Source organism: Siphateles boraxobius, unplaced genomic scaffold (assembly GCF_051911475.1).
Source record: "Siphateles boraxobius isolate OS27281-9 unplaced genomic scaffold, OSU_SipBor_1 25, whole genome shotgun sequence".
Classification (NCBI taxonomy): domain Eukaryota; kingdom Metazoa; phylum Chordata; class Actinopteri; order Cypriniformes; family Leuciscidae; genus Siphateles; species Siphateles boraxobius.
The window spans coordinates 33,606,380-33,619,971 of record NW_027508866.1 but is presented as its reverse complement, the minus strand read 5'-3'; the positions used below and the strand labels follow the sequence as shown (position 1 = coordinate 33,619,971).

At 37.7% G+C, this 13,592-nt stretch overlaps 1 protein-coding gene across 6 annotated transcripts in view; it reads right to left on the bottom strand.

Annotated features, from left to right (window-relative positions):
• sbno1 (strawberry notch homolog 1 (Drosophila)) overlaps positions 1-13,592 on the bottom strand; it is a 29,050-nt gene that overhangs the window by 14,845 nt on the left and 613 nt on the right. For 2 of the 6 annotated variants that reach the window (XM_077243671.1, XM_077243670.1), the window contains exons 2-14: positions 12,658-12,774; positions 5,805-5,906; positions 4,753-5,080; positions 4,216-4,254; positions 3,971-4,071; positions 3,768-3,864; positions 3,410-3,570; positions 3,116-3,249; positions 2,933-3,023; positions 2,684-2,845; positions 2,323-2,458; positions 2,086-2,191; positions 1,830-1,983 (exon numbers count right to left, since the gene is read on the bottom strand). In XM_077243671.1, the coding sequence (XP_077099786.1) occupies positions 1,830-1,983; positions 2,086-2,191; positions 2,323-2,458; positions 2,684-2,845; positions 2,933-3,023; positions 3,116-3,249; positions 3,410-3,570; positions 3,768-3,864; positions 3,971-4,071; positions 4,216-4,254; positions 4,753-5,080; positions 5,805-5,906; positions 12,658-12,771 (1,725 nt within the window). In that variant the 5' untranslated portion in view covers positions 12,772-12,774. Of the gene's footprint in view, positions 1-1,829; positions 1,984-2,085; positions 2,192-2,322; positions 2,459-2,683; positions 2,846-2,932; positions 3,024-3,115; positions 3,250-3,409; positions 3,571-3,767; positions 3,865-3,970; positions 4,072-4,215; positions 4,255-4,752; positions 5,081-5,804; positions 5,907-12,657; positions 12,775-13,079; positions 13,209-13,592 lie in introns of those variants that run through there. The other 4 variants (XM_077243674.1, XM_077243673.1, XM_077243672.1 and 1 more) reach the window with 3 other exon arrangements.

Below are 13,592 nucleotides of genomic sequence, written 5' to 3'. Positions count from 1 at the left end.
TAGTGAACGTCAGCTTTGCGGGCGGACGAGACACTTCAGCATTTGTATTACTTATGTCAAAGTGCGCATTCTGAAATCAGAATAAAGATGATTGCCATGTAAACTGAAATCGCCTTGTACTGTTGTGTTTACACATTTATATTGTGTTGTAGTATTTTTTTTATTCATACACTAGGCTAACTGTAAATGTTTCAACAATAATTTTGTTGACGCCATGCATTTCAAAGCAGTTAATGATTTAAACGGCCGTTAAATTCAACATCACATAGCCTACAAAACACTTTACTCATTGAAACTGTAATTCTAAAAAAAGGCCATAGAATTTGTGCTGTCTTTAAAAGTCTAAAATAGATGTTGCTCAATCAGGAAATAAAATACACGCATTAATACTTATTCAGACAAATAACGCTGACTGCTTTTTTCCAAGATGATGCATGGTAAAGTTTGAATTAATACAACATAGTAACAGAGGCTTGTAGTAATATTTGTTGTATTGCAGGGCCTGAATTTGGTTTTGGAAAATAGGTGGGAAATCCCTCTTTAGGTCATTCTTATGGGGGGGATTTTTTAATTTGAGGGGGGAGTTTTTTTTGTTGACAATTTTTAAAAAGTACGTTTAGTTAATTGTTTTCTCACTCATCGTAGTTGTGTTTTTACAATGGGGTCATTTTTTTTAGTTTACACAACAAAAGGAAGCTTGATTTCAATCTTTGAATTAAATTGAAAAAAGTAGCACAAATAAATGCATGAAATAAAGAGACAAGCTTAGGTCTAACACTATTCAGAAATACTCCAGAAACAGAAAAAAATTTAATCAAATGTAAAATAACACGGAATAGTCTTTTAGTCCTGGAATTTAGTCTAGGAATTTAGACAATGTTGTGTGCATTTTGACCGTTAAAGCGCTATAATTTGCGAAAAATAACTCAGTTTTGTTACTCACGAGCTGTTTGTTATGCGGTTTAAAATCGCTTGAATGTTTAAATACTTAAAAAGATGCACAAATTATAAACAATAGTGACGATGCATTTCCCGAATGTGCAAGTGACATTTCCATCAATTGTCCCGACTCCTGAAACGCGAGAGTCTAGAATCACCGCCTGCAGCTGCAGCGCGATTGGCTTGCCGTGTAACCTATTTTAAGAGACAGAAGACGCGGCATTAGCAGACTCACTCACGCTGTTTGTGACATTGCGTCTCGCAGAAAGTTTTAAAATGACTGATTTGATCTTATAATCTGTTAGGTTAAATTTACTCATAGGCCTACATGCTAGATTGAATGAATGTTTGCGGGACGTTTCCCGCATTATAAACACAAGACCTGCGGGAATTATTAAAATGATGCGCAATACCCGCAATCCCACACCGAAATTCAAGCCCTGTATTGGCTATTCAAATTTAATTTCTGCAGCTAAACACAGATATATATTCATGTTTAATATTTCCTGCATAATTACATGCAAAAAGAGAAATATATTTTTAGATCGATTACCAGTGTCGGACGTGTGCAGTAGACACCCACATTAACCATTCCAATATATGACTTATCCTCTCCGAAAAGACCAGAAACATTACAGATAACATCTGAAGTAACAATTAATTTACATATATATATATATATATCGTAAAAATAATCCTGTGAGACGGAGACGCTGCAAATCGGGTGATTTTAGGTCAATGTTTTGGTAGTAAATCAATGATGCCCTCTGTCGGAAGGGAATAGTAAGATGGCCGCTCGAACACTTCCATAGGATTCACTGCCTGATGGCAGTGTAGAACTCAATAAGCAATCCAGTCACTATACAGATCACTGAAAAGGTTTTACCCACCAAGCGGACTGATTTGTTGTACATCTTGATGTAGCTCTGCGTCAAAGGAACTTCTTCAATTTTAAACGTCACGCCTGTGAAGCTCAGCTGTCGAGCGATGTACATTCCTCTCAGCTTCATATCCATGGCAACAATCTCCATGGCACCGACACCTCTAAAATAAACCAACCAAAATAGGGTTGCATTCAATATCGAGAGAATGCAGGCTAGTAACAAAAAGCAAGGTCATGAACAAAATCTTTTCTGATAAACTCACCTTCTCTCAACAGCTTGGATAAAATTAGTAAATTCCTTAAATGGAGTTCCTTCTCCCCAGATCCCAAGGCGATTCATGTAGGCCATATTGCGGGGCTCGGATGCTCCTACACAAAATCATACAAAAGATATACAGTATACAGTATATACAGTAGATATATAGTAACCAGGACATTTATTTCTGGTTTACTGTGTTCCTACAAAAAAAAATTAAAACACAATATCCACAGTCACATACCTGTAGCACTTGCGTACACAACCCGGGCTTTTGGCAGCTTGTTCTGTAGCTCTAAAACCGCCAAACCGGTCTTTGTGGGTTTGGATGACCCAATAGGGCAAACATTTTTGGCTTTGTGACACTCATCAAAGACGATCTGAGATGCTTAGTCAAGGGAATCAGTCACCATAGTTACCAGAGAGCCGAATACAATCACACCATGTTAAGTGCTTCACTGCAGTTCAGACAATATGCAATGAAACTCGCCTTTTCTGGTTTAGAGCAAAGAATGTTTTTCTAGGGTTGTCAGGTTATGGCATTAAAGAATTACTACCAATTCGATATCACAACAACCCTACTTCCTTGTGACGTGAAAGGATACAACACCATCAAAGTCATCTCCACACCAGTGTAGTAACTGTTTGAATCTTGTCTTGTACTTTCCTCCAGACTGGCTCTCTCCAATCAGGGAAGAGTATGTGGCAAAGATCACACCTTTTTTCACACTCCCATTGTGTTTTGATGAAATCTTTCCATATTTGAACTGAAAGAGAGAAGTGTGGAAATAATGAATGTACTACTGGAAATACACAAACATCTCATGTGTTGGCTAAGCAGCACTTAAATGTACCTTGTTTAGCGAATGGACCTGAATGTTCTTTGCTCCGATGTCTCTCAAGTCCCTCTCTGCATCATATTTCAAGTCATTTGAGACACTAAACCTGCACAGACCAGTGGTGAAAAAAAGGCATGAATAATGGTACAATTAGACACCAAAAAAGCAGCTTGAAGGGGGAAGAAAACAAGTGATTACCAGAGGGACCTTTTCCTGCCAAGAAGATAATTTTCATATATGATTCCAGCAATGGTTCTACCCTTTCCAACACCGGCTCCATCTCCAATCAAGTAGGCTGCTCTGTCTCCATTTGGTAGGAATGTCTCATGTTGCTGTACGAAAATACACAATTGAGAGAGACAGATGTGAAGTACTGCCGTAAACGACTTGAGAAAGTTTGACATTATTGTGATTTGACCTGCATAAATGAACTAATCTGCTTCCTAAAATCTACTACATTTTAAAGGTTACAATATGTAAAAAGACCCAAACCTGAGCAGCATATGTGACGGCTTCTAGCTGGAGGGCAGATAACCAGCCTCTATCGATGGTCTCCTCTGTAATGGAAAGTCTGTACCACACATCTGGCGGGTTGACACTGGACAGAGAGCTGGTCTCCACCACAGGATCAGGGTGCCGCAGTCCAATTCTCACTGAGAGAGGAGATGCGAGACTAACTTTACAAACTTGCCATAAACGCAGCGGAAAAACAATGGATCTGTTGGCACTAATAATAATAATCCAACATTTTTAAAAGGGAAAGTGTGCATTTAATGACTGAATTAATTCTAAGAAATGACTTGTTATTTACAATCTATACATTAAGCACCCGGTTTACAATTATACATACGTTTCATTGGCATGTATTCAGCGTATGTCTCCGCATGACCTAGCTCCTCCTCTTCCTCTTCTTCTGGTTCATCTTCCTCCTTCATTCCTGGTAATTTCTACATTCAAGTAAAATAAAATAAAATTTTAAATCCAAAAAACAAACTTACAGATAAAGTAATCAGGGCATGGCTCATCACATAATAAATAATTCTAAAAACTTACATTAACAGGTGAGAAGCTCCGCATTTTCATGTCATCGTTGACCCAGATTCTTGCTACATCTTTGCTGGACACTTCTTTTTTCAAGCCATTGTTTATTTCCGCTTAAGAAAAGATAGAGAAAAAAAAATTAGAGACAAATATTCACACAGCCACAGCAGTTTGTCAGAACTGATACGGCCCCACCACAACATGAAAGCACCTGTGAAAACAGAATCAGTGCACTGCAGTTAAAACCCTACCCATACCTGATCTGCTCATCATCTTTGTGGAGACCAGAATAATTTCTGAAAGGAAGAGCATTGCCATTAAGAAAAACACGGTATGATTGCATCCACACGGTCTCTCTAGATGAGCTTAGGTCAATGCTCAAAACTTGAACAATGAAACTCAAGTGCGGCATACATTTTTTGGTATAAAAACGTATTAAATTAACAATTAGTTGTCCGATTTGAAGCACTAAGAGGAGCCGTAACAACCATCTTTAGCAGCAATGTGTACATGGCCTAGACTTAAAACAATTTCTTAAAACAAAATGGACCTAAAAACATGTCTCTTATTTCCTAAGAGTATCTAAACAGCTTTAACGCCTTCAAAGGTGATTTGAGCTCATGTTGGTTTCTTGTTTTGACAGCTGGAGGCAGCACTTGAAAACTGGCATTCAGCGTTAGATCTGAAAAGTGCCACAAAGACGACAGCTGAAACGACAGACCCTTACAAGCAAAAAACAACAACAAAAAAACATCTATGATCGCTCGAGGTCCAGTATGTCTGCCAGCACTCACTTGTGCCTGTGGCTGTTGCCGTAGCAACGGGCTGCGCTATGTCAGGTGGGGGCTTCAACTTCATAAGCTCTCCAAGGCTGCTTGTCTTCAGGCTGCTGGTTCTGAGGAGGTCCTTCAACCTGATCTGGTCATTATTCGGTGCACCCACAGTTGAAGATGATAAAGACCTCTGTTGTGCTGTCGAACCTGTGTGTACCACCTTGGTTACTGTGATGGTCTGCCTGGAGCCGGTCCCGGCTGATGGTTTGGTGACTACAATGGTACCCAGCGATGGCAACTGATTCAGTTGATTTAAAACGAAGGTAGTAGTTGAGGGCTGGGGCTTCTCCTGCAAAGACACAGAACATGAACAATGCAGCCTGTGAAATTCTGAGCTTTACAATCAAATATTAAAACATGTTACACACCCAGAAGCCTCAGACAGACCGCCCACAGTTTGCTAACTCAGTCTGCATTATATTTCACAGAAAAACTGCAAGAGATTGCTAGTTTCAATCTTATTGGGTAGCTGGATGCAGAAATGCTTCCAGAAATGCACTTAAGTGCAAGTTAATGAGCAGAACTGGACTAACAAGTTATAATTGGTAAAATGATCTGTATATCGGGTATTTATGGTAAATGGACTGCATTTATATAGCGCTTTAAAAGACCAATGGCCACCAAAGTACTTTACATATTGCCTTGCATTGACTCATTCATACACCGACGGCGGTGTCAGCCATGCAAGGCGCCATCCAGCTCGTCGGGAGCAGCTGGGGTTAGGTGTCTTGCTCATGGACACCTCGACACTTGGTCAGATGGAACAGGGGATAGAACCACCAACCTTCCGGTTTGAAGACACCTACATGAACTACTGAGCCACTGCCGCCCCATAATTTAATACAGATACACCTGATTCTAAACGGCACCTAAGAACTAAAACTCTGGTTGGTTGCCTAATAACATTCCTGTCTTTCTGCCTAAGTGGGCAGTTCTTGGACAGAATAAGCTGGACCAGACTTTATGACGTTAGTCAAAAGTCTAAAAATAGTGAGTCTATGTGCAACACTTACCCTGATTGTGACTGTAGGAGTAGGTGGAACTGAAGGTTCAATCCTGACAATTCCAGAAGTTTCATTACTAAGACCGATGTCAAGTGCATTTAATGAGACTGACTGAAAAGGAAAGGGAAAAGAACAACTCATGTCAATCATCAAATGTGCTACTTTGAGAAAGATTGCTTTTAGATTCAATTCTGTTTTGAGTAGGGCTTGGTTGACAATGTCGATTGCTCCTTTAATAAATCCTTATTTTGATGAATTGGAAGATCAGTCTTTTAGTCTACGCTGTTTTCAGTTGATGCATGAACAAAACTTCATTTAACATTTGTAGCATGAATCCCATCCAATAATCACAGTTAACTTTGTACTTTATTACTTTCGACTATAAATATAACTTTAATGTTGAGTAACAGAACGCTGTTGGCGCCTCAGTTCAAACGGAACGTGAAATCATCTCTTCCTTTACTACTAGTTATAGCACAAAATATGTTGACAGAAACCATACAACTTATTGAAAATGTATCACGTCCTATGTAATCGCTCAATCAGTGCTTTAAGGGGGGGCTGTTTTTAATCAGTGTTTTAAAGGGGGCAGTTCTGGCCTAATGGTTAGAGTCAGACTAGCAACCCGAAGGTCACAGCCTAATGCTTGTATTTGTAAATGCATGAATACAACGTTTTTTATTCCTGTGTTGAATGTTATATCCAAAAATAAACAGCAAGTCAATTTAATAAGTTGGACTCTGTTGTTAATTTTAGCATTTAATATTACAGTAATTCAATTATGTTTCTTATGTTTTTTCCTTAAGAAAAATTGACATGTACGTACTGTACCATATCCAAACAAGTTATCATAATCAGGGCTCGACATTAAGCCTCGTCATTTGCTTTTCCTTTGGACAAGTAGATCGGTCATTCACTTGTTCCAGTAAAAAAGTTGCTTGTCCGGAATTTTTTTTATTATTTTTTTTGTGTAAATATAATTTATTCTGAAGTAATATTCTTATCGGTGTTCCATCAGCTTTGACATTTACATTTATAAAGGAACGTCTGTCAGCGGCAGCGCGTTTCCTACTCGAGCATGTGAATATTATTGTTTTTTCAACATGAAAGTGAAACAATATAAGCAAGTTAGATATTATGTTGACAAGAGTCTATACCTTCGTTCTGTACGATAAGTGGAACGGTCTGTTTTATTAGTGTTTTTCCCCTTTCGTACTGACTGATCTTAAATGCTTCTTTACATTTTTTGTTTACACATTGTTTAATATTTTCAACTGAAAGAAAACCTGCAACTTAAGCTTGTTGCGTATATTTAATTTCTCTAAGTCAACGATGTTGTTTAACAACCGTGTGTACGGGACATATGCGCTATCACGCAGCAGTAAGTCATGAAGCGCGGTAACATGTGACGTCATATCTATCAGGATTCCATAAACTACACAGAACCCCACTATTCGCAGACGCAATGTTTAAATTCAGGCAAACTTTATACTTTATGGACAAATATACATAATGAAAAGATGATACAAAATTTAATACCTTGGAAAATGGCATTTAAGACTTTTTAATACTTTTTAAGGGCCTTAATTTTCTCTAAATTGATTTATCAACTTTTAATACTTTAAGACCCCGCGGACACCCTGATGATGAGACGCTGAGGAAAACAACATTAGCACGCCCATTATTGTTTATCATGCAAGTTCTAAAGACAAAAATAATAGAATGGCACGTAATCTTTCACATCACATATTTTAGCGTTATGGACGTGGACTGCAGGGTAAGTTAAAAAATACAGCTGGTCGTTTTCACTTATAGCGTCAGCTAAATGAATAGCTGTATCTTTGATATCGGTTACACACAGTGACAGAGGCTTGTGCTTGTACTTACGTAAATGACAGATAACTACCGTTACAGGTTAGACTAAAAGCTACTGTTCTAACTGTACTGTCACAAACGAGCTTACATCTTTACGATTATATTTGGCTAATCGCCATTAGTAAATTTTTGCCATATATAATTACTTTGCAAAACATCTCTCATTTGAAGCATAAACATAATTAACAGAAAAAGTTTCTTGTAGCAGCCTACGTTCCTGCTGTATCCTGCAGCCTATCTGGCAACCTCGAGTCAGGGAGGAGGGGGAGGGGATCCACTGCTGTACAGTAATTTGAAAGTGATTGCAGTACCAGTTTTGGCCACATTCTTACATACGGCTCCTTTAAATTTATTTTATCAAATTAAATTAACAGGGTTTTTCCTGCATTCCTGCGAATTTTTGTCCCACAAAGCCTTATTTGATCGGTGAGTGATGCGGACTGCTGCACTTGTGACAGGTTACATGTTACTGAAAGAACGAGCAAAGAGAAAGCCCCGGATGCGCGCGCGCACACCGTCTTCACACTAAGCGCTGTCTTGCTCTCTCTCCCTCGCGCATATTTAATCAAAATCAATTGACATGATTGGTAAAAGGTCGGAAGACTGAAGTTTCGCATGGAGCATTCAGAGATTTTTTTCCCCTGAATTACCGCTGGGTGCGAATTGTGCAAAAAAAAAAAAACTAGCTGCCGGAATAATCACACAACGCACATCCACTAATAACACGTACAATTCGCAAACTAATGACTCATTTGAACCGATTCACTTTAATGAATGGTTAAAACAACAGATTTATCTAACACTGAACTTACGAGACACCTGAATCGGTGTATAACAAATTAATAACACTACAATAAGGTTCCATTTAGTGAACATTAACTATTAATAAACTGCACTTCTACAGCATTTATTAATCTTTGTTAATGTTTATTCCACCATTTACTAGTAGCCTACATTATTGAAATCAAAAGTTGTATTTGTTACCAATAATGCACTGTGAAGTAACAAGAACCGCTGTATTTCTAATAACTAAGATTAACAAAGATTAATAAATACAGTAACAAATGCATTGCTCATGGTTAGTTCATGTTAATTAGGCTAATACATTAATGTTAACAAATCAAACCATATTGTAAAGTGTTACAAACAAATCATTTACTCAGAACACCTCTTAAAATGAGAATGTAAATGTGCTTACCCCATTTTTTTTTAGTAAGAGTGGTAAGCAAGATTTATCCTTAATAAACTACAGTATTTTCTGGTATTTTTCATCAAATTACAAAATAAAATCATTTTAGTTTAGACAGGAGTAAGGTGAAACCAGAAAAAAAAAGTGCAAAGTTGTTGTTAGCTAACTGCTAATTTTATTCAATTTTATATGGTACAAAATAAGACTATTAGTTAAAAGAAACTTTTTAATGCTACTTTATTCTACATTTTGATATTGATATGATTATATATCAAATAATTATCAGGTCATAGCAAAGAAGGATTTTATCTTACAAAGCTATGAAATCCAGTGGTAAAAATCACAACTTTTATTAAAAAAGAGAGCAAGAAAGGATGACAGTGTCTGTCGGCCACCACCGAAGACCAATTTTGACCCAGGAAAAACCCTGAATTAGAATAATAATATAATATAATATAATATAGGGCTGTTAACAATCAAATTAAATATTTTACACTGACAAAACAGCAGCATTAAATAATGTTAAGAGATTGTTATAAATATTTTTTTTAATATACAAACAAGAAATGTTGGAAAGAATGGTACTTTTAAACGTGAAACTAAAAACCGCCAGTAGGTGGCGGTTCATTCAATTCATTCAAAAGGCTTATGAATGAGGCAGTTGTTTATCAATGGGTCATTGAATCTTTGACTCAACCAATTAGTTTAAAACGCTGAATCATTCAGTAAAGAGACAAGGCTGAGTGTTTCTGTGAGATGTGCTAGATTTCTGCTGTGATCTTTGTTTGGATATTTTCGTTGCTAAACAGTCCATATTGCATTTAAAAATGTAAGTGACATTAAAATTATCTACTTGTTTATTGAACTGTTGAATGAAATCAGTGTCACATTATTAATCGTGATGGTATTCGGAAGACATCACTCTTGGTCGTGTGATGATTAACTGTTACAAACATAAAAACTCCACGTTTTTTAATTTGTACCATGGTATGTTAATTAAGCTTATTTGTGTTTGCTGCCCTGCCTCACAGCCTCTACAGCGCAACCTATTAACGTCAGTACATTATAGATTATTATACACTAATCACCACATACACTAGATGTAATAAAAAACAGAATCACTTTCGCATTTTGGTGATTCCCTTGTTATTGATGTTTTATTGATGGTCGGTAGGGATGTGACGGGGAGGATATTTTCCCACCGGTTAATCGACGTGTGATAACACCGGTAATACCGGTATCACCGGCGGGGGCTTTTAAATCTCTAATTTAAAGGCAAATGTAAAATGCGCGCGTTTGCACGGGCATGTATTATGGTGGTCGTGCGGAGCAACACTGTTTTGTTACTGTGCGCTGAATTGGCGCTAATTTGAAAACAAAAAAATTCTTCAGTTTCACTTATAAATTAGCGTCACTTCATCCTTCGCATGGAGTTTGATGCGATCTGATAATACAAAATCCTCCATTTTGGTCCGACAAAGCAGTCAGGAGAGTTAGTAGATTAACGTCGGTGGATTTGAACTTGGCTTTAACTGAGGCAATCTCTCACGAAACATTAGAGCCACAATGCGGTAGGCCTATTTATTGTTTCATTTTCTTTGACTGACCAAATTTGAAAGTTGAGACTTTGTTTCATATTAAATATTTCCTGCCCGGTCCTGTCTGTCAGCGCGTTGTCAGTGTCCTTGTAGGCTACGTGAGTTGCACGTATAAAATGAAGTTAACGAACAAAAATGATCCATCAGGAAACACCATAGATCGCTGAATTTCACTGCACTTCATGAAGAGTTTTTCTTTTGCGTGAAGAAGCCGCTCTCCGGAGATGTGTTAAAAGATAGCGGAGTGCATTCATGATTATTAGGCTACCGGCATAATAATCATCCTGGCTCCGGGTCTGAGTGAGTAATTTACTCTCTTACCTTTGTTCTTTGATTAACATTAATGACACTTTTAAGACCAGCCGTTGCTGACAGAGACGCGATCTGACACGCGTCCCATTTTCTCACAAATCTCTCTGTTAATTTAAGACTTTATTTAAATCATTTAAGACTGCTCTTATGAGGACACTCGACAAAACGGACATTTTGGCATAATTTGTGTGTGTTATGGTTTGTTCAAGCCCGAAAGAGAACTCGATACTGACGCGCGTCTTTTCCGCTGGTCACGCGTGTGTAATAGGCAGGACTTATAGCGCGGCCTCTTTAGTCTTGTCGCGCTTAAAAGGATTCACATTAATAAGAGCGTGATCATACAACGCTAGTCAACGGGTGACAGAAAAAAACAGATACTGCGTAATTGCGTTAAATATTTTAACGCTTTCATTTTTTTTTTTTTCGGTGTCGCGGTGGGCAAGTGATGAAACCGGTGTTGCAACTGAACACCGTGTAACACCGACTACCGTACCAAGCCTAATGGTCGGGTAAGTAAATTGCTCTTTTACTTGCCCCTTCAAATAAAAACTTGTCCCGGAGAACTTGTCAAACTCCCCTTAAGTTAAACAGTTGAGTTACCGTTTTTTAAACCGTTTTTCGAATCCATTCAGATGATATGGTGACGGTAGCACTCTTATCATAGCTTATTGAATCGGATTAGACCGTTAGCATCCCTCTCAAAAAAAATGACCAAAGAGTTTCAATATTTCTCCCATTTAAACCTTGACTTTTCTATAGTTACATCATGTACTCAGACCAACGGAAAATGAAAAGTTGCAATTTTCTAGGCCGATATGGCTAGGAACTATACTCTCATTCCTGCTTAATAATCAAGGAACTTAGCTGCCGTACCATGGGTGCTGCAGGCGCAATGATATTAACTGCAACTACACAAACTTAGAGCCGGTCACTTTGGAAGTTACCTAGCTGGGGACTATTTTCAGGCGCTGCATAATATCAGTGTTTCAACCGTTTAACTCTAGGGGAGTTGGAAAAGGAGCCTATTTGCAAAAAAAGTGGAGCGTTCCTTTAATGTCAAGCCTTGATAATGAAAAAGTTTTGCAAAATCTGTCTTAAAGGTGCAGTGTGTGATTTTAGCGGCATCTAGTGGTGAGGTTGCAAATTGCAAGCAACAAAAGTTACGGTGGCCGACAGGAAAATGTCATCATCTGAGACAGCAGAGAGTAGCCAGTTCAGCAATGAGGTTTCTTTACAAGGATGAATTAAGAAATTATGTTTACTTAATTATTCAGTAAAACTATATGTTATTGTGAATATTATTGTTACTTGTTCATCATTGTGTCAGTGTTTTATTCACTGAACTAAGCTTGCTTCCTTGCTCAAAGAGCAACATAGTAACGAAACGCGTTTGTCCATTTAGGGCTACTGTAGAAACATGTCGGCGCATTTCAATGTAAGGGGATCCATGGTGTATGTTGACTGAAACTGCTTATTCTAAGGTAATACAAATATAACGGTTCATTAAGTAAGGTCTTTATACACCACTGAAAACTTTTTCAAGTTAGAGACGAAACGCACTCTGTAGCTCTGTGTGTTCGCTGTCGGCTACGGTAGAAACATGACGACACAATAGGTCAACCTCCATAGAAAGGGCTGCCCATGGTTATGGAGACATAAATGTCTCATTCTAAGGTAATAAAAACATAACGGTTCATTACGCAAGGTCTTTATACACCACTGAAAACATAGTTATGGATCTTATATTGCAATTCTGTCAATAGATCCTCAGAAATATTACACATTGCACCTTTAATACACAGCTCTAGTTTTGAGTAAAGAAAAAGAATAACAACTACAACTAGACTATATATTTTATATCATGTTGCATGTATTAGTTTTAAATTACCTGTTGTGAAGCAGGGAGTGGAAGTGTGTCCAGAGGATCAACATCAAACAGATCATTAGGGCAGATTCCACTTTCACTTAGAGCAGCAAGAAGCAAATCTTGTCCAGGATCCATTGTCTAAAAGAGAGAAAGAAAAACATTATATTAAAGATTACAAAGAGAATCTGCTTTGCAAAACATTCCACTTAATCTTCTAACATAAAACATACATCGATGTCCTCTTAAACTACACAAATAAATAATAAAGACAATGACATACACCAACGTAAAGTTCACATCTTTGATCTTTCCCATTACATTACCAAGATAAATAAAGAATATATTTGGATGTTTTTAATGTTAGACTTCTACGACTGAAAACCATTTATTGTTTAAATCTAAACATCAATGATTAGTCAAGAAACGCATTCATAAGGGCTCACCACAACATCCAGCTATACACGTGTTTGCCTAAACTGATCAAACTAACGTTAGACTTCCTGGTCTGACGTTGCTGCTGCTGGATGTTAATGTCAACCACCAAAACTATAACGATCTCTGAAGTGTTAAAACACTGAAATTGCACAATAATAATAACAACCTGTCGTAGAATTTAACGGTTGTAATGCACAAGAGTTGACAACCGGTACACTAAACGTCCTGCTTTAAGTCCTAAATATTCAGCAGAGAAGTCTAAATACTTCTTCAACAAACAAATCGCGGGTTACATACAAACTAAATACGATTAAAACAGCACACACACAAAAAAACGCTTCAAAAATATGCTGCATGTGGTGTAACAGCTCCTCAAGACTTGCTTAGGGTATCGTGGTTGCTAGCTAATTTCCCCCTCACGAACCGAATAATCAACTTTAAATAGCAGAAAATGAGCTAAAACGTTCTTTAAATGGGCTATAACCGGGTTTCAACAAATCCAAAAGAATCTGATAAGCAGA